The 17,852-nt window shown below is 36.3% G+C and overlaps 3 protein-coding genes across 3 annotated transcripts; 2 read left to right on the top strand and 1 right to left on the bottom strand.

The window, feature by feature from the left end:
• Positions 1-265: 265 nt before the first annotated feature.
• On the bottom strand, positions 266-4,064 carry LOC101301021. The gene is made up of 8 exons (XM_004302882.1): positions 4,004-4,064; positions 3,523-3,761; positions 3,234-3,422; positions 2,581-2,692; positions 2,225-2,307; positions 1,960-2,073; positions 1,567-1,653; positions 266-671 (listed from the first exon to the last, which is right to left on the bottom strand). Exons 2-8 carry the CDS (start codon positions 3,724-3,726, stop codon positions 333-335), a joined length of 1,128 nt encoding a protein of 375 aa, XP_004302930.1. The 5' UTR covers positions 3,727-3,761; positions 4,004-4,064; the 3' UTR covers positions 266-332.
• A 143-nt stretch (positions 4,065-4,207) lies between these two features.
• On the top strand, positions 4,208-9,076 carry LOC101300739. The gene is made up of 12 exons (XM_004302881.1): positions 4,208-4,432; positions 4,871-5,064; positions 5,155-5,243; positions 5,330-5,432; positions 5,556-5,722; positions 5,906-6,214; positions 6,341-6,606; positions 6,691-7,027; positions 7,738-7,814; positions 8,135-8,243; positions 8,358-8,465; positions 8,766-9,076. Exons 1-12 carry the CDS (start codon positions 4,292-4,294, stop codon positions 8,894-8,896), a joined length of 2,031 nt encoding a protein of 676 aa, XP_004302929.1. The 5' UTR covers positions 4,208-4,291; the 3' UTR covers positions 8,897-9,076.
• A 5,799-nt stretch (positions 9,077-14,875) lies between these two features.
• Positions 14,876-16,611, top strand: LOC101300457 (F-box/kelch-repeat protein At1g15670-like). Its single transcript, XM_004302880.1, has one exon. It carries the CDS (start codon positions 15,208-15,210, stop codon positions 16,285-16,287), a length of 1,080 nt encoding a protein of 359 aa, XP_004302928.1. The 5' UTR covers positions 14,876-15,207; the 3' UTR covers positions 16,288-16,611.
• The last annotated feature ends 1,241 nt before the right edge of the window (positions 16,612-17,852 follow it).

The following is a 17,852-nucleotide window of genomic DNA, read 5'->3' as shown; positions in this document are numbered from 1 at the left end:
ATTAAAGGCTGCTTGGGTATTTTGGATACTTTAGGTCGTTTATTTAGTAAAATCTTCGCATGTGTAGTGGATGATACATTAAGTAGAGGATGTGTATTAAATAATTAAAGGTGTGTATATAAAATTTCTCTTTTATAGGTGCTCCAACCTAACGGCCGCCCAGACCCGATTTCAGAAAGAGATTCAATAGGTAAAATAGTGTCACTATTTGTAACAGACCTCCTAAGCTATCGATCCACTAGTTATGGTACCAAAAGTTTCAAGAAAAAAGAAAATACTAAAGCAAAAAAAATTTACAGGTCAATCATCTAAACATGTACACGAGATAGAGATCACACTGTATTATTGGAAGCTAAAGTATCATATGCAAGATCTATTTCCTCTTCTGTCATCTCAACTGTTTCATCACTGTCATATCCTGCTGCACCTCTGCATAAGGCTACGGTTTCCCCTTTGTCCTCTTGCCTATCAGTCTTTCGTTTTTTCTTCCTTGAAGAATCATCATCCAAATTATATAGTTCCACCTCATAAATTTGTTTACAGGCCATAGCCTGTCTGCAAAGATCTTCCTTCGGTATGGCCACAGAGTTGTTTCCTTTGATTTCGTGCTTTGCAAGCTCTTCGACTACACGAGGAACGAAATTCCATTGTTCAGTTATTTGCTGGACATCCTGCAAAGTACAAACAATATCAATAAATGGACTAAAGGATGAAGCAACATGTCTAGCTATTTCTGAAAACTTCAAGTCACTGTCAAACTTTCAATTGTCACCGTCAAACTTTCAACTTTCAACTGGGTTTCTATCTAATTTTAAATGTTTTTTTTTTGCCCCCATAATAGATAACATATCAGTGCCAAGGTTTAGTTTGCACTAACAAGTTGCAACTAATTGAGCTCAGTTTGCAACTAGGATGCTCACAAAGTCACAAGTAAAAGATCTAACAAGGCTACAATAACTAGGATTAGTTTCAAGAAATGCAGAAGGCCAGTGCCAGCAATTACCTTGCTAAATAAGCTTAAATGGTCCAATGGCCAGTGGCCTAGAGGCTAGGGTGACATCCACTGATTAAATAAATATTTTCATGATTTGCACTGCACTTATGAATGGACATCAAGCAAGCTAAGCCTATAAGACACTCAGTATCTCATTTACGAAAAAATACAGAAACATTACGTGCTATAATTAAATTCAGAAAAATGTACGCTACTGATGACCAGAGTAAGATTCATATTAGGTACAAAGAATTTATCAATCATCGGTCACTCTTCTAAAATAATGCACGTCATAATCATCTAAAACAGTTTCTGCATGTATTAATTCTCTTTGAGAGGATGTGATGGAATAACGATGTTGCTGACTTCAAATGGTGAAGGAAACTACTGATATATGTTTCCAATTGCAATTTGAGGACCCAAACTTTGAACTAAATGTCGGTGTACCCTGCGACAGGGTTTAGAATAAGGTCCTGTTTGCTTTCTACTTTAATGAGCTGCGGGGACCCAAGTGTGCAACGATTAAGTTTAAAAGTATTGCAAAAGATCAAAGTGCGTTTCAGTGGAAATACCTGTTTTTGTTCCAGAGAAGCTATCGCATCTTGTAAACAAGTTAAAATCCCTTCAGCTGCTATCTGCTTTATCTCATCTGGATCTGGCTATAACAGGTAAAAAGAGCAGAAACAAAGACCGGATGTATTCAGAAGAAATGAGGATTCTTGTATGCTATTGAAAGGCAAAAAAGATAAAAAGAACAAATGGAATGAAATAAAATCTCAGACCACTCAAACATTTACTATCATTGGGATGAGATGAAATATAAATTCTAAAGTTAAAACTGACATCATGTAACAAAAACTCCAGCTACCACAAAAGCAAGTTTGATCCAGCAGGCTCACTTTTGGCCAAACAAAACTATACATCAGGGCATGCAAAACAAAGACATAAAGCAAAATGCCAATAACCTTTTCTTCTTGACTCTCCAGCCATGATATCGTCTTCTTCAAATCATCGACAGCCCACTTCTTCACTTCGGATGGAGAAAAGCACTCTTTAACAGAGACATCAGCTTTAACATGCTAAACATATACACAAGAAACGGAAAAACATTGGTACGTAAAAACAATTGCATCACACTTTAGTCAAAAGGTTGCTGCAATAATCTAAAGAAGTGAAATGCATTTGAATGCTATAATATATTTATAGGACATCAAAAAAGTCCAAACATACCTTTAAAGTTGCAGAGGCAGTTGGTTTTGAAGGAGAATCTCCATCTTGCTTTTTAGATATACTAGGCCGGGATAATCTTTGGTCTGTCAGCAGCCATGAAAGTTTGGATTAGCTATACATACATGCATACTAACCAAAAACAACACCACCTTAAGACCATATAGTGACAAACTTAAATATCCTTAATGGAATTTAAGAGAACTGAAAATTCAGATAGTAACATATACAAAGACAAAAGAACCAAAACAAATGAAATGCTGAGAAAAGAGTAAAATTAGGTAGGAAGTACTGTCACATCTAACGCACATATAGTCTTGCTCCCCACAATAATGCCAACAAGAAAGACAATTACTTACCCTGCCTGTTGTCCTGGGAAACACTGCTTTTACGCCAGGGTTTCCCAGCATGCATAAGGTAACTTTCTATATCAACAAGCTTCTTCTGCGTGTAACACTCTGATATCCATTCCTAAAGAATACAGTAGATACCATAGTATTATTACAATGTTTAAATTATCATTCATAAGAAAATTGCTGAAGCATTAAACATGGAGCATGATTAAACAAAATAGTAAAATGGGACTTGTTCTATGGTAGTGCAGGATGACACCTTTTTAAGCTAATCAACCCATATAACAGATGCGAGAAAATAGCAAACTTAGTGACACCATAGAAGAATGATATCTGCACGTATCAACAATAAGAGATGTGGGGTTGATGACAAACTTCAAAACTCTCGAGTTCCTCTGTTGCATGGATTGCATATAAAGAATAGAAGTCTTACAGTCTTACTGGAGTAAAATTGTAACCAGTCTTCAACAAAATTTGGCTTTGTGGAACAGAAATATTGAATAAGTGGTTATACTAACACATAGTAGCTTAATTGATTATAACGTCCTGCCTTAAATTATGAACCATCTCAGCTAACCAAGACAGAAACAAAACTAAACTTAGTATCATACGCAAATCAATCGACTATACTCACAAAAAATAACAAGGAAAATTAGTACCTTTGAAACAATAGTTCCACATTCTGCCTCAACTTGTCGAAACTTAGGGGTGTTTGAAAAAGCACAAACCAAGAGAGTGCAATCTGAATTCCAATCAGGCTGATATTCTGCTCCCATTTCCAATGCCTGTGACCGCAAAATGCTGCGCTCCGGATTAACAAACCCAGACAATACAAACACAACCCCTTCCTGCAAGCAACACAATCACAACATCAGCCTAAAACCAAATATCCCGAGACCAAACACAACAATGCAACTCGATAAACACACACTGGACACTGTCTAGTACCAAAAGTTTCGACACGTTAGTTGCTCCCGAGCTGGATTCACCAGAACTGTTGCCGCTTGCGCGCCCTCTCCCTTGCCTGGGCTTCTGACCCTCACCTTCACCATCCCCATTCGGCTTCTTGTCACTCTCATTGTCTCTTGAACTCATCCAAGAAGGAAGGTTTCGGGTACCGGGCTTATTAGCACCATTCTTGGAATGAGACATGGCAAAAGACCCACTCAAATGCTTGTAATCAAAAACTACACCAAAATGCACATGTGCCCAGTTAGCCAGCCTAATTGGAAAAACATTCCCAGCTTTACCATAACACGTCTCAATCATCACCCAAGATTGCTACAACATTCTACATACATACCCATAACCACAGAAAAGATCAAAAACAATCAAACCAATAAAAATTCTTGGGTCCTCATCAACATGCACAAAGAATGCTTTACCCAAATTGCAGGATGAAGTAGAGAGTATGTGATGTTGGCGTTACCTTTTGATCTCCACCGGAATGATTCCAAGTCTTTGCGTTTTGGTCGTCTTCTACTCTCAGGAGTTCTGTTGCACAAAAAGAACCCGGGTTGGGTAATATCCAGTCACACCGGGTTATCGGATCGGGTCATTGATCCGAGAATTTTTTTATTTTTTATTTTTAGTTTCAAATAAATATATAGGGAATGGGTTCGTTGTGAGGAGTGAAGTTCAAAACGCATCGCTTTTCATCACTACCGGACTCCCGCACTTTCCTCTCTCTCGAAATTAGGGCTTTCTCGAATGTGAGATGAGTCGGAGCTCCGATCCAGTCGACCCGCTCCTCGGCTTCACTCTCTTCCCCACTGCCAAGGTCTCATCGGACCTTTCCAACCCCTACGACTTCGACCGTGAACTCCATGCCATCAACCTCCACCTCAACTCCTCCATGGTAACTCTCCTTACTCTTCTTTCACTAATTAACTTCCGGTTCACTTTTGATTCAACTTGTTTTCTTTGAGTAGAATTACTGCGGTGTTGAGCGAAATTTGCTTTTGAATTTTTTATTTTTCTGAAAATATGAGGTCCAGTTGGGATGTTTAGGAGTTTTTAGTTGAAATTTGTAGTCCTGGAAATCAGAAAATTGTAATGTGTGAAGAATTTCAGAGATTTTGAATGTGAGGGAAACTCTGATCCTATTTTTATTGTTGTATTTGTGCATGTTGTGTACCGAATGTGTATGGATACAATATTCGTTACGAAATCCGATTCGATAATGTTGTGTTTTGGGGGAGTTTAAGTTTTTTGTTTCGTATTTGTGTGTTGACTGTGCACTGTTTTAATCACTGGGGAGCAAATCGAAGTTAATTGTTTCCTGTGCTTTATTCAGGCCTCACGATCTGGCCTTAAAGATCAGGCAAAGAACATTTTAAGTGGCAGTTCAGCGATTCAGCAGTCTGATTATTCAGAAGCATTGAAACGCCTAAATGAGGTGGTTCCTGCAAATGTTGTGGAAAATCACCGGGAGAGAAGACAAGCCTTGCGTTGTAAACGGCCTCGTTTTTCTCTGAAACCTAATCCCAGGTAAAGCTCAAGGTTGATGCTTCATGTTTGAGAAAAGTACTTTTGCTATTGTTCAGATAGAGGTTGATATTTGTTATATTCATATTGCAGTCAACCTGATATTAGTTTGGAATCAACATTCGATTCAAAAAAGTACAAAAACCCAGAAGAGTACTTCATGATCTATGAAAGGAATGAGAGTACGTGCACTTTTTCTGCATCACTAAATTTACAGTGCATCCCTTATGTTACAGTAAATTGCTAATGTTTTGTGGTTGGTGGACAGATGCTAAAAGAGAACTGGAGAAGCAGATGGGTGGTGCTATATTTGATGGAGATAAGCAGAATCCATCATCGATTACACGTGCCAGGCGACCAGGAATTCCGCGGTATGGATACATTTTGCTTTTCCATAAGATAAATAGTTTCATTGGCTTAAATAAGCCTGTATCATTGTATCACACTACTTCTCCTTTTTGTGACCTAAGACTGTCTTGTTGTTCATAATGCAGGAGGTCAGTGAAATACAAGCATCGTATTTCATTGCTTGAGAACGAAATTATGGAGAGTGCTATATCTACTCAAGAGACATTTGAAACAAGCATTCTCAGTCCACTGAGTCATAGCGCACAAACAGAATCTCATGAAAAAGTTGATTTGGAGGAGATGGATTTAGCTGGTAAGACAACCCCAGTAGGGGATAATGATTATGAGTATCTCCTAAGTCCTAAATATATCAATCATTTCTCTTGTTATGTCGCTTTGCCTATGATGCGTCTTTTGTTTTGTTGAAAGCTTTGTATGTATATTCCCCATGGTCTTGTTATTCATTCCTGATGGCATGATTATTATTTCTTCATAGGTTCAGAAGTTAAGGAAGACAACAACAGGAATAATGATATTCTGGATGGGCTGTTGTCTCAGCCTACCGAAGAACTAGAAGGCGATGGTGCTTTGCGTCGTTTAAAGGAGAGCTTCAACGTTAAAACTTTTGAACTAGAGGATATTTGCCTTCCAGAATTCCCAGATATCCAAATGGCTGATTTTAAGTCTTCCAGAAGAACCTTGCCAAATCCTAGACCTGTGAAACCTAAACAGGGGGCAGAACGGTCTATTCATTTAGCTTCTCCAACAACACCAAAGAGCCTTTTGGCTTCGTTGTCTTTATTGAGTAAGAGAAGTTTCTTGTCAAGTCCATCAAATGATCCATTTGCAGCTTTTGATATTGATCAGTTTCTATTGACAAATCCTTCAGTTGAGAATAGAAAGAAACAATCTAATCTGATTGACGTTGCAGAGCGGAAAAGGACTTCTGATGAGTTGAAGTCACCTTTAATCAAACAAAATGACAAGATTGAAAGTGAGAAGACAGGTTCCTGTGAGGTGTCTAATAAAGAATTCACTAATGCAGCGAAAAGGTCTAAGAGGGACAGTTTAAGTAAACCTGGTGTTGCTTATGATGTTGACATGGAGGAGGTTGGAGGCAGTAAGGTTACCAGTGAGACATTTAGTATGCTCGAAGATGATACTAGTAGGGAAAATGGGTTCGATAATTGTGACAAGGTCTGATCAACTTTTGTCATTTTCATGTTCTATATTTTGAATTGTAAATGGTTGCTGATGTTGTAATGCATTGACAAGATACAGGTGGAAGAGAAGCTGCAGGAAGCAGGTCCTGAAGTTACTGCGGAAGACTCAACTTTGGAAATGGTGAATGGTGTTCAGAGTCAAGTTGCTGATGATGTGATTGATAGTAATAAGATACGAGAGGAAGACAAAGAGCAGGAAGCAATGCCTGAACATAATGTGGCAGACTCAACTTCGGAAAAATGTAACAGAGCTCCGAGTCGAGTTGCTGATATTGTTATAAATTATGATGGGGTACAGGAGCAAGACAAACTGCAGGACTCAGTGGCATGTACAGAGCATGGATTTGATGTGGCAGAGTCAACAGTGGAAAAATTGAATGCTCCAAGTCAATTAGGTATGATCTGCTTGTGCTACGTGAGAGATACTTGCATGGTGCAATCACCTACAGAACTCATATCTTGTTCATGTGCATTTCATGCAATTAAACTGTGCAATGTTTTTCTTATATACCTAATGCTCCAACAAAATTGACCAAACCCTACGGTTCTGATCTGTTTCTGGTCGAGTCTAGGTTAATTTATGTCTGCATTAGGTACAGAAGAGAAAATGAAAAAATGTGTTCAGCAAACTGAACCTTGTTATCAATGTATATTTTAGAGGAAGTTGCACAGAACCCACCTCTAAAGCAAGTCAAGATTGTTAAGACCTACTTAAATTGTCATTATGGAAACATTTCTGCCTATATGGCATATTATAGACTGTTAATTTATCATATTATCATATGGCAACACTTATTTGACATCCTTCTACGCATCTGTGAAAGAGGGTGGAGAAGACTTTCGGACATTGCTTCTTGGGTGGGCTGATGGGGTTATTGTTCTAGAGAGGTCTTGTGTGGCTCATGCTGGGGGACACCCCAGCGGCTTCTTGTGGGATGTCATATCTCTGCCGTGAGCTTTTTGGCATTTAAAAAAAAAAAATTTAAATAATTCCTTTCACACAAGTCCTTTAGCTTTTAAATTTGATTCTTCTTTTTATCCATTGATTTTCTTTAGATAACTTCTGTTCTAATTACTCTTTTTCCATTTCTCAATTCTCCAACAGACTCGGCTCCAGTTGAGGAGCATCCAAGGGTCTCTCTCTCCAAAAACGCTGACGTTGGTCTAGAGGAGCAGAATGAGGTTACTGATTGCAGGCTATTACCATTTTGCTGCTTTTATATTATTTGTTGATGGTCCTAATCTCTTGGTGCCTGTTGGCTCATTTCTAGCATCTGCAGTAGACTTTGATTTTAATCCATTATTATCATCATTTGTTGTCTTCCCTCTAAAATCTAAACAATGTTTTTTTGTTAGTGTTCTGTCACTAACGTTGGCAATTGCTGAGAAGCAATTGTCTCTTAAGTTTAATTAGCCTATTCATAGAACTTTCTGGTGCAAACTGGTGTCATGCTCACACTTGTGCTGATTCCTAATTTTACATTAGTTATTTTGTGAAACAGATAATGCAAGAGAATTCGGGAGTTCTGTTGAACAAACCTACTGAAGCAAACTCACGTTCGCGCAGAAAGCAGAAGAATAAAGAAGTTTCTAAAAGGCAAAGTCTAGCAGGTGGGTACTCCTGCAAAACTGACTTTTATTTAATCTATTCATATAACCACTTCTCCTGAATCTCTTCATGTTTTCTCTGTAAATATTAATACTTCATTTCCTGTTGTTCTATAGGTCATGGTACATCATGGAACTCTGGGGTAAGGCGAAGCACCAGGATCAGGACAAGACCTTTGGAGTATTGGAAAGGGGAACGGCTATTAATTGGACGTGTACATAATAGTGAGTACCTTGTATTGATATTTGTGAATTAGGAATTCTTGTCTCTAGTGACGAGTACTATCACAGTTGTAGACTATGCTTGTGGAAGTTTATACACACACATAAACTATAAAGATTAAATATTTGAACATCCCAGGTTTCTTGAAGCAAGATATGAATCATTGTCATAGAATCTCGCATGCCCTTTGATTTATTTCTACCTTACTAGCCCTCTTGCATGTATCTGGTTTGCTTTTGTGCTTTCTACTTTCTTTAAGAAATACCTTAGTGAAACGAATTAATTGTGCTGGATTCTTGCAGGCCTGCCGACGGTGATTGGGATGAAATATGCCTCTCCAGGAAAGGGTGAGGGAAAAGATTCTCTGAAGGTGAAGTACTTTGTCGATAATGATGAACACAAAGTGCTTGTTGACCTAGTTTCTTATCATTGAGATGACTGCCATTAAAAACCATGAGACATGGGGTACAAAGGTGTTCTTTTTTGCTTTCTTTTCTTGGTTCTTCCCTAGGAACATTCTCTGTTTTAACAGTGGAAGGGCTTGTTTGAGTTGATTAATGTAGCCAGCATACGTTAATACAACCTAGCTTCTGTTGTAATATCTTTGGTGTAGTGATAATTAAAATATTAAATGCTTATGTCAGTTGCAATATGTGGAATATCATCCGTTATTCTCCCTCTATTTGTGCCTTGTCAAGGACTCTAGTTCCATAGAATTTTGTTATGATAGTGCAGTCTTTTAGATTCATAGTAACCAAAAGAGATTAGCTGATGGCATTGTCAAAATTGTGTTTATGTTTCATAGCGACCGGTGGTGTATCAACGACTGTAATTACTAATGTTTCATTATGATTCCATTGCATTGCTATTTCTGCTTGACAATGTACAGGTTGACCTCTTCCCCTCTAATCATGGAATTGGAAGTTTCCACCCTAACTAAACAGAAGTTTTTCTCCAATTCTACAGGCCAAAATTTGTTGGTTTTTGGTTTCCTACACGTATTCGCCATTGATTTCAGGGGTTTTGTTCTTCATTGTTTGCATCCTACTTGCCTTCAAATTCAAGCAGCTCATATTCCTGAGTTTCCAGAAACACCACCTATGTAAACTCATGGAAGAAAGCTTCCAATTCCAGAAGTTATAGTCAACCTTGCCAATTCTTTTGGCATTCCCATTCCCATTGCCTTTTACAATTTTGGTCCCATTCCCATTCCTTTCAGCTACTTCAGTTTCCTCTTTGATGGGCTCAAATGGTGAATCAAGGCAATAAGCAAGAATAATGCGGATCATTTAGGAGTCAATGTTTCAATGACCCGATCTTGAGCTAAGCACTGACGCCTACGTTTTGCTATCATCACATCACATTACATTATAAATCAAACTCATGGGTCATGACTTGCACATTCTCTGACCTTACTGTTAAGCTAGTAACGGTTCTGACCCTCAAATGATGATGATGCTCACTTCCGGCCGCTACAAATCAATGATGCATCCGCTGGTGTGTTTTGACACTTTTATAATTTTCCTTCTTTTGGGAATTTATGACAGTTGGATCTTTTATTTTGTGGGTCAAATGTTAAAAAGACCAGAAAGATATGTTAGGAATAAATTTTTCTTTAAATACGATCGTTGATCAAAATCTTCGTACGACGTCCGAAAGACATGTTTTTCACAATTAAACGATCTATATCAATAAGTCACATTTTTCCGTATTTCGTTAATGATCCTAATAGGTAGCTAAATAGTTTTCAAGCTAAATATAAATAGAACTATATCCATTTTCAACTTTTGTTCCGTTAGTGTAGCTATATGTAAGTAACACCCAAAAAAATGAAAATAGAAACAAAGAAACAATGGTAATATGAAAACTAAGATTTGGGTGACTTGTATTTTAAATGACACTATTGGTAAGGCAAATCTATTTGGCTTCTTATTGTATTTTCTAACATTATCATGATCAGTATAGCAGCATATGCTTCTATGATGTCCATTATTTGAAAACAAATATATAAATCGTTATCTGAAGTCATTTTCATGCCATATATTAACCTGATCAGTATATAGACTCCCATACTTATTTATACAGTACGTATTACTGTATACAACCTATTATTTATATGTGCACTTGTATGGTGTCTAGGTTCCTTCTTTTGGTCATGTCAGTGATCTCCTAGTACACATTACTTATATTCAGACCAAACTTGTCCAGCATCCATTGAAATTGTGAGCTGCTTTTCCACACCTTTACAGGTAATTGTCTGTCTTCAATTGTAGGTGAATGCATCGTTTTTAGTTTAGATTCATAAAATAAAATTACGAAGAAGTATGGACCTCCTTAATTTGGTGCATATGCTGCCCCCTTACACTTCATGAAGTTCTGGTCCATGTTTCATGTCTGTAAGAAAAAGAAAAAGAGGAAGGAAGGTCTTTGTCGAATTCTTTGAATGGTTGCAACCTTCGCCTTTTCTTAGTATACAAGGGATGATCGATGTTACCAACATGATGAACAATGGAGATGATGAAACCGAATCAATAATGAACACTGGGCATGTTACCGACATTAGAGTTGGATACAATGAGCTCCAGCCAATACGGTCGAACTTCTGAAACTCTTCCATTTAAACTGAATATGACCAAGGCATATAACTACTCTCATGTTATATTTGGTTTAAGTGAAGGAGAAATATGAGTTTATGAGTCGAAAATTAAAATTGGATGAGTTTCTTCATATTTGATGAAATTCTACCCTGGCTTCCTGAACCTTTGGTGATAATTCCTCATGACCTAGAAATATATAAGTCATTTCTTCCAAATTGTTGACGAACCATGACAAGTGATTGGAGAAATGGAGCTAGCTGACAAAGGATATGCAGCCATGGTCATGGCGTTGTTTCTCTAGACTACCTTTCCTACTATATGTACAAGTCATTATTTTCTTGATAGATATATACATAATAGATTTGTCTATATATCATGCAACAACTGATAATAATTATACATAATCAATGGATTATGGATCAATAATGCACTTGGTGATCGAATAAACGCAGATCATTATGAACTAGATGTTTCTTTTTATGAGAAAGGTTAAAGACTTAAAGGTAATGGGATAGGATTGCGTCTAATTAACGGGACTTGTGCTTTGTTAATTTCAATTAGTCCTTGTCTAATTTAGTTGAATCGACGTGCCCTTTTCGTTGTCTGATTATTTGATTAACATCTCGAGCATAATTGTCGGCTTCAACCTAGCCTTTCAATTTCTGGATTGTTATTAAACAGAAAGAGACGGTGATCCAAATCAAGATTTATTGCTGACTCAGTTTTCTTCATGTCTTAGACGATGACCAAACTATCTCTTTGATTATTAAATGATGTGTCGACGGATAGAGGCAACACTCGATCATATTCATCATTCCTTGTGTTTCCATGTTAAATTTGATTCAATATTACGCATCGTTTATTATGTAGATTAACACGTGTTATTGTGTTTCAAATTCGGTCCTCAATTTTTTCCTTGAAGATAATATAAATGACAAAAAGGGTAACGTACGCATATACGATTTTACATGAGATCGATGATACGTTTAGACCTATAAATAAAAAGACGAGTGAAATTATGAATAGATCGATACATAATGTTATTTTTGCGTCTTTTTATATGTTTGTTATAAAATCATGGTCAAAAACCTCCTATAAAAAATAAAAAATAAAATGTTAGGGGGAACATACTCTTGTCATTCGGGAAAACACACAAATTCTCTCACAAGTCAGGAAGCAAATCGCTCTCATTTCGCTTATCGATTTAGGCAACAATTAAACGTCATTCAATAAACTTGATATCAAAGTTTTTTTCATAGATAATTTGCTGTCATTCGTATTGTGAATTCACTTCAAACTTGAAATAAATTTAAGACAAATTTTTCATATATAAATATATAAAATATGTGAACACTTCATATGAGATACATGATATCTTGAGAAAATAAATCGTTACATACATCAAATAGCCATCGATCATTGCATTTCATTCTCGAACAGCCCTGCATATAACGCTAGTAATTGAACTATCCGCTACTAGTTCACCCCAATAATTGAACCAATAATACAATATTCCATGCACGATTACATCAGTACATAGAAAAGAAGATAGTAGGGGCAAATCAAGCTTATCTCTACTAGGATGTTGATCGATATATCATATTGCTTTGGCGACTTGATGAACATGTCGATGGTGGACTACTAGATCGATGTGATGGAGTCGCACATGGCATATGGTTTCATATATATATTATGAGATTCTTATCCAAATACTTATAATCCAGCATCCACAGATCGATACATAGTTTTCTGTCCAAATCAATGTATATAGGTATGATCAATCGACATCCCTCCCTGGAATTGAAACTTGAAAGCCTCAAAAACATCCAAAACTTTCCTATATATCCCTTTATAGCGGCGGCCTTGAATATCATTCTCATCTAAATTATGCAACTGTTTCCAGTTTGATCCTCATCCAGTCACAGCAACAGCAACTGCCATAATAATAAACAAAATTATAGTCACCGAGCCATGATTGATGTTCAAAAGTTGCATATATATACAGATCTGTGTCTGAACTTATAGGCAACCTCTTCATATATATATTTTTGATTATTCTTCAAGTCCACTTTGTAATAATATGTTTTCATTTGACTTCTTCGACTAATCAGTGCAGTTTGTTATATATGACGAAGGTGATCTCTTTCAGTTTGCATGCCCTCGTGATCAAGAATTAAAATATCAGTAATCGGTATATATATCGATATTTTTGAAAAATGAGATAATCAGATATATCCGGAAAAAAAATATTAGAAATTACGAAATTTTTTTTATAAAATTTATTAGATTTCCTTATATATAGTAAAAAATACAAATATACACTTCATCTACATCTAAAAGGAGACTCAAGGTGGTTGAAAAGACAAACGTTGGCCCCTCACTCGATGTCTGGATATTCCTAGAGAAATACTTCTCATCCAAAAATCACTTGAGACCCTCACTATTTATTGAGATATACCTCAATGGAATTACTTCTCTCTTAAATATTTTAGGAGGTGATTTTTCTTTATGCCTAAAATTTTTAGAGATATTTCTTTAATATATCAATATATCGGAGATATGTCATAAATATCAAAAATATTTGACGGTATCAGAGAAATATCGGAGATACGGTGAAAGATAAGATATCTACCCCTCTAGATATATTGACCCTTTAAAAAAAAATATATCGAAAGATATATCAGATATATCGCAAAAATTTTAATCTTTGCTCATTATCATATAATTACGGGCTAAATGATCCCTTTGATATATCTTATATTTTTTTTTATAAGATTCTTGCGTGCATATTTTTCGGTGACGGCAAATTGGCAATTGGACTTTTCATTTTTGACAATTGCCATTCCACATGGCATCACGTGCTTAGAGGAGTAGCCAAATTTTGATAGAAAACCTCATACATACGTATGTTAATACATTAACATATGTTACACTGAAAGTGACCACCTATTCTCCCCCATCTACAATTATTTCTATTTCACAATAAAAAAAGATTGTAATATATTTGCTATATATATAATATATAGTGAAGAGGATCGTTTTATTTTTTTCTACTATGAATTAGGCATATATATGCTCCTACACATGTTAACATGCTACGGTATCTAATTCGAATATCATAAATCCAAACTGATTAAACGATATATATCTAACATGTTATAAGTTGGTGTATCATCTGACTCAAATATTGTATCTTTTGATTTTTTTTCTTTCACTCAATAGATTATGAATTTGTTGCTATGTATCTTTTATTTGACACGTTACGATATTTAACTTAAACGAGATACATCTAAAATAATCTAATCATTTGATTCAAATACTTTGTAATTTGATTTTTCGTTTAGTATGGATTATGTATCTATTGTTGTACACGTTCTTTTTAACAGGTTATGAGATTTAACTCAAATGATATAGATCTAAAGTGATATAAGTTGATGTATATTTTGACTCAAATGCGTTGTACTTTTATTACTTTTTCACTATGGATTATGTATTTATTGTTGTACATGTTCATTCTGACAGGTTACGAGTTTTAACTTTAATGACATACATCTAAAGTGATATAAGTTGATGTATCTCTCGACTCAAACAAAATTTGTTTTCTCTTTTACGATTTGAAATTATTGCGATACATATATTTTTTGACAAGTTATAATGTTTAACTCGAACGACATATAATTAATGTGCTACTTCACAAATGTATGACCTTTGGAGAATGCCAGACGATATTTCATTGAATGCATTATAAATATAGGAAAATGCTAGCAAACAGAATCCGTTAATGGGATTGTGAAATCTGATAAACAAGGGCTGTTAATTGTCCCCCTCCCTTTCATTGTACCTATCAATCAGGATATGAATCACCAAAACCAGACCTTTCTACACACATGGTTTCAACCAATAGAAAATCACCTATAAAGAGAAACACCATTGTTCTTCCCAGTGGAAACCATCTCTACATTGAATAGTATAAAACCACATAGCTAGATCCTTCAAGCCGATCGAACTCTCCAAAACAATCAAAACCCTTTTCCTTTTCAATCCCAAATCTCTCAGAACCTTATAGTTTATTGAACCCCTTTTCAAACCCCTCTTGCTTCTCCAAACATACCAATCAAGAAGCAGCTGCAGCTCTTTTTGACACACCATGGTTTTGATTTCAGGTCTTCCTGATGAAGTTGTCTACGATTGTCTTATTCGTGTCAAGTATGATCAGTTTCCGACTATAACATCTGTTTGTAAAGGTTGGAAATCAGAGGTTGAGCTACCAGAGTTTCATCGCCTCCGAAAGAATAGTGGTTATGGCCAAAAGCTCGTTGCGATGGTCCAAGCATGTGTTGCTTCCAACCAAGGTGGTGCTGCTGCTGGTGTCTTCAAGTGCCTGCAAAGCCCGACTTACCGGTTCACTGTTTGTGAACCGGATTCTGGTGACTGGGGAGAGTTCCCGCCAATTTCCGTTTTCCCCGGTGGGTCTCTACCCATGTTCTGCCAGTTTGCGGCGGTTGGAACCGATTTAGTGGTGGTTGGCGGTTTGGACCCGGTGACATGGGCGAGTTGTAAATCGGTCGTCGTCTACAACTTCATGACTGGCACGTGGCGGCGCGGAGCTGATATGCCGGGTGGGTCCCGCATATTTTTCGGGTGTGCGTCAGACTCTAATCGGACGGTGTTTGTTGCCGGCGGACACGACGACGAGAAGAATGCGTTGAGAACGGCGATGGCATATGATGTGGCGAAAGACGAGTGGATTCTATTGCCTGACATGGAAAGAGAGCGTGATGAATGTAAGGTTATTTTTCAACATGACAAGCTCCAAGTCATTGGTGGCTACAACACTGAAATGCAAGGTCGCTTTGAGAGAACCGCTGAGACATTCAACATATCCACATGGCAGTGGGATTGTGTACAAGAGGATTTCTTACAAATCGCCATGTGCCCACGAACTTGCGTCGTTGGCAATGACCGGTCAGTTTATATGTGTCATGATGGTAACATGATCAAACAAGGATTTGGTATGTGGCAAATTGTGGCCGAGCTACCACCTCAGGTGCGTAATCCGGCCTCCGTGACAACGTGGCACAATAAGCTGTTAGTGATTGGATGTCTCGAATTCGGTGGACCCCATATGGCTTACATGTTAAATTTGGAAAATAACACCTGGAGTAAGTTAGAGACGTCTGAGAAGTACTCTGGTCATGTTCAGTCAAGTTGTTATTTGGAGATTTAAGTGCCGTAGAAACTCTGTCAATTAAGCCGGAAAATATATGAAATAGTTGGAGTTTGGGAAACCAGAATGTAGTGTGCAAGGTTGTATTTGCCTCTTCAATGTTTGGGAAAAGCCATTTGTCTATGTATAAACCAAAGAGCCAAATCTAACATTACAAAACCAGATCTTGGATTTGTGCACTATTTTAAGGGAATGGTTTTGCAAGCGCACCAAAGTAAATTAAGAAAGGGACATATGGATCGATCCCTAGCTTTCATTTTCATGTATGTTTTATTGCATTATAGTGTTTTTGGAGCCACTAGCTCCTCCGAAGTGGCATGGATCATATTTGTTTTCTCTTAAAAGTCAAAAAGCATTACATCACGTAAAAATTTGGTTTTAACAATTATTTTAAGCTTCCTTGTATTCTGATGAGGTGATTGAATAATATTTGTAGATTAGACATTCTAAAATTAACTATAGATTAAATTCGGTGAGGCGTGACTTAATGTTTAACTGACAACTTTAAGATCATGAGTTCAAACCTCATTACATATGTAGGGTGTTTAGGGTGTGTGAGTTATTAATTAAAACGTTTTTTTTTAAAAAAAATTCATAACATTCTGCTCTCATGGGGTCACATGATTTGATTGTGGATCTATGTGTATTCTTATTTAAAGAAGGTAATTAAATTTAATTTTTTAAACTAAACTGACTTAAACTTGTCACCGTGTGGACTTTAAGGACTAAAAATGTGTTCGTCTTTTTTTGTCTTTTTAGTTAGCTTATCTAATTATTTTTGACCTAATAAGTCCCGTACGCGCCAACGATTCACCTACAATCAACAACGTTGTGAAGAATTGTTGTCATTTAGTTCAACAAATAAAAGGTAATTAGTCGAGAAACTCATATTTGAAAAGCCCTTGTTGGATGAGTATGCCTAAATCGATCACATGACAACATGTTATATAACATGAACCAAAGAGAACATCAATTTTTTGAACACATGATACATCTAGGGAGATTTCCATATATGAATGGAAGAGCCTTTGTATTTTTGTAACACATTAAGTTGTATGGATAATTGGATTTATAAAATCATAGAATGTTAGATGTATTTTATGATTCTTTGTTATAAACTCAATTCAAAACCATACGATATATAATCAAAATGATTATTGGACATTGGTGAAAAAATCCACTCATGTCACTCAGGCCCGGACCTGTGATTTTTAGACCTGAGTCAAACTTTCAAAATTGGGCCCTTCAAAATATAATATTTATTCAATTTTATTTCTTTTTTTCAGAAATACACAAAAATTTTCACGAACTAAAACTATAAACTCAAAATCTAACAACAAAAAACATTAGAAATCCTATCAAAAATCTTATTTATATAACAAATCTCTTACTTAGGCTGCTCATTTTTCTAAAATGACAACTAGTGATAGTAATATAATGGGTAAGATTTTTTATTCATTTTTCTCTTTTGTAATCTAACACCACCCTAATTGGATGCTGTTAATTATTTTTGATTATTTTTAACTAAAATAATGTAATCCCACAAAAAGAAAAGAAAATTTTTG

Source organism: Fragaria vesca, linkage group LG6, assembly GCF_000184155.1.
Source record: "Fragaria vesca subsp. vesca linkage group LG6, FraVesHawaii_1.0, whole genome shotgun sequence".
NCBI classification, from domain to species: domain Eukaryota; kingdom Viridiplantae; phylum Streptophyta; class Magnoliopsida; order Rosales; family Rosaceae; genus Fragaria; species Fragaria vesca.
This window is presented reverse-complemented; position numbering and strand designations above follow the sequence as displayed.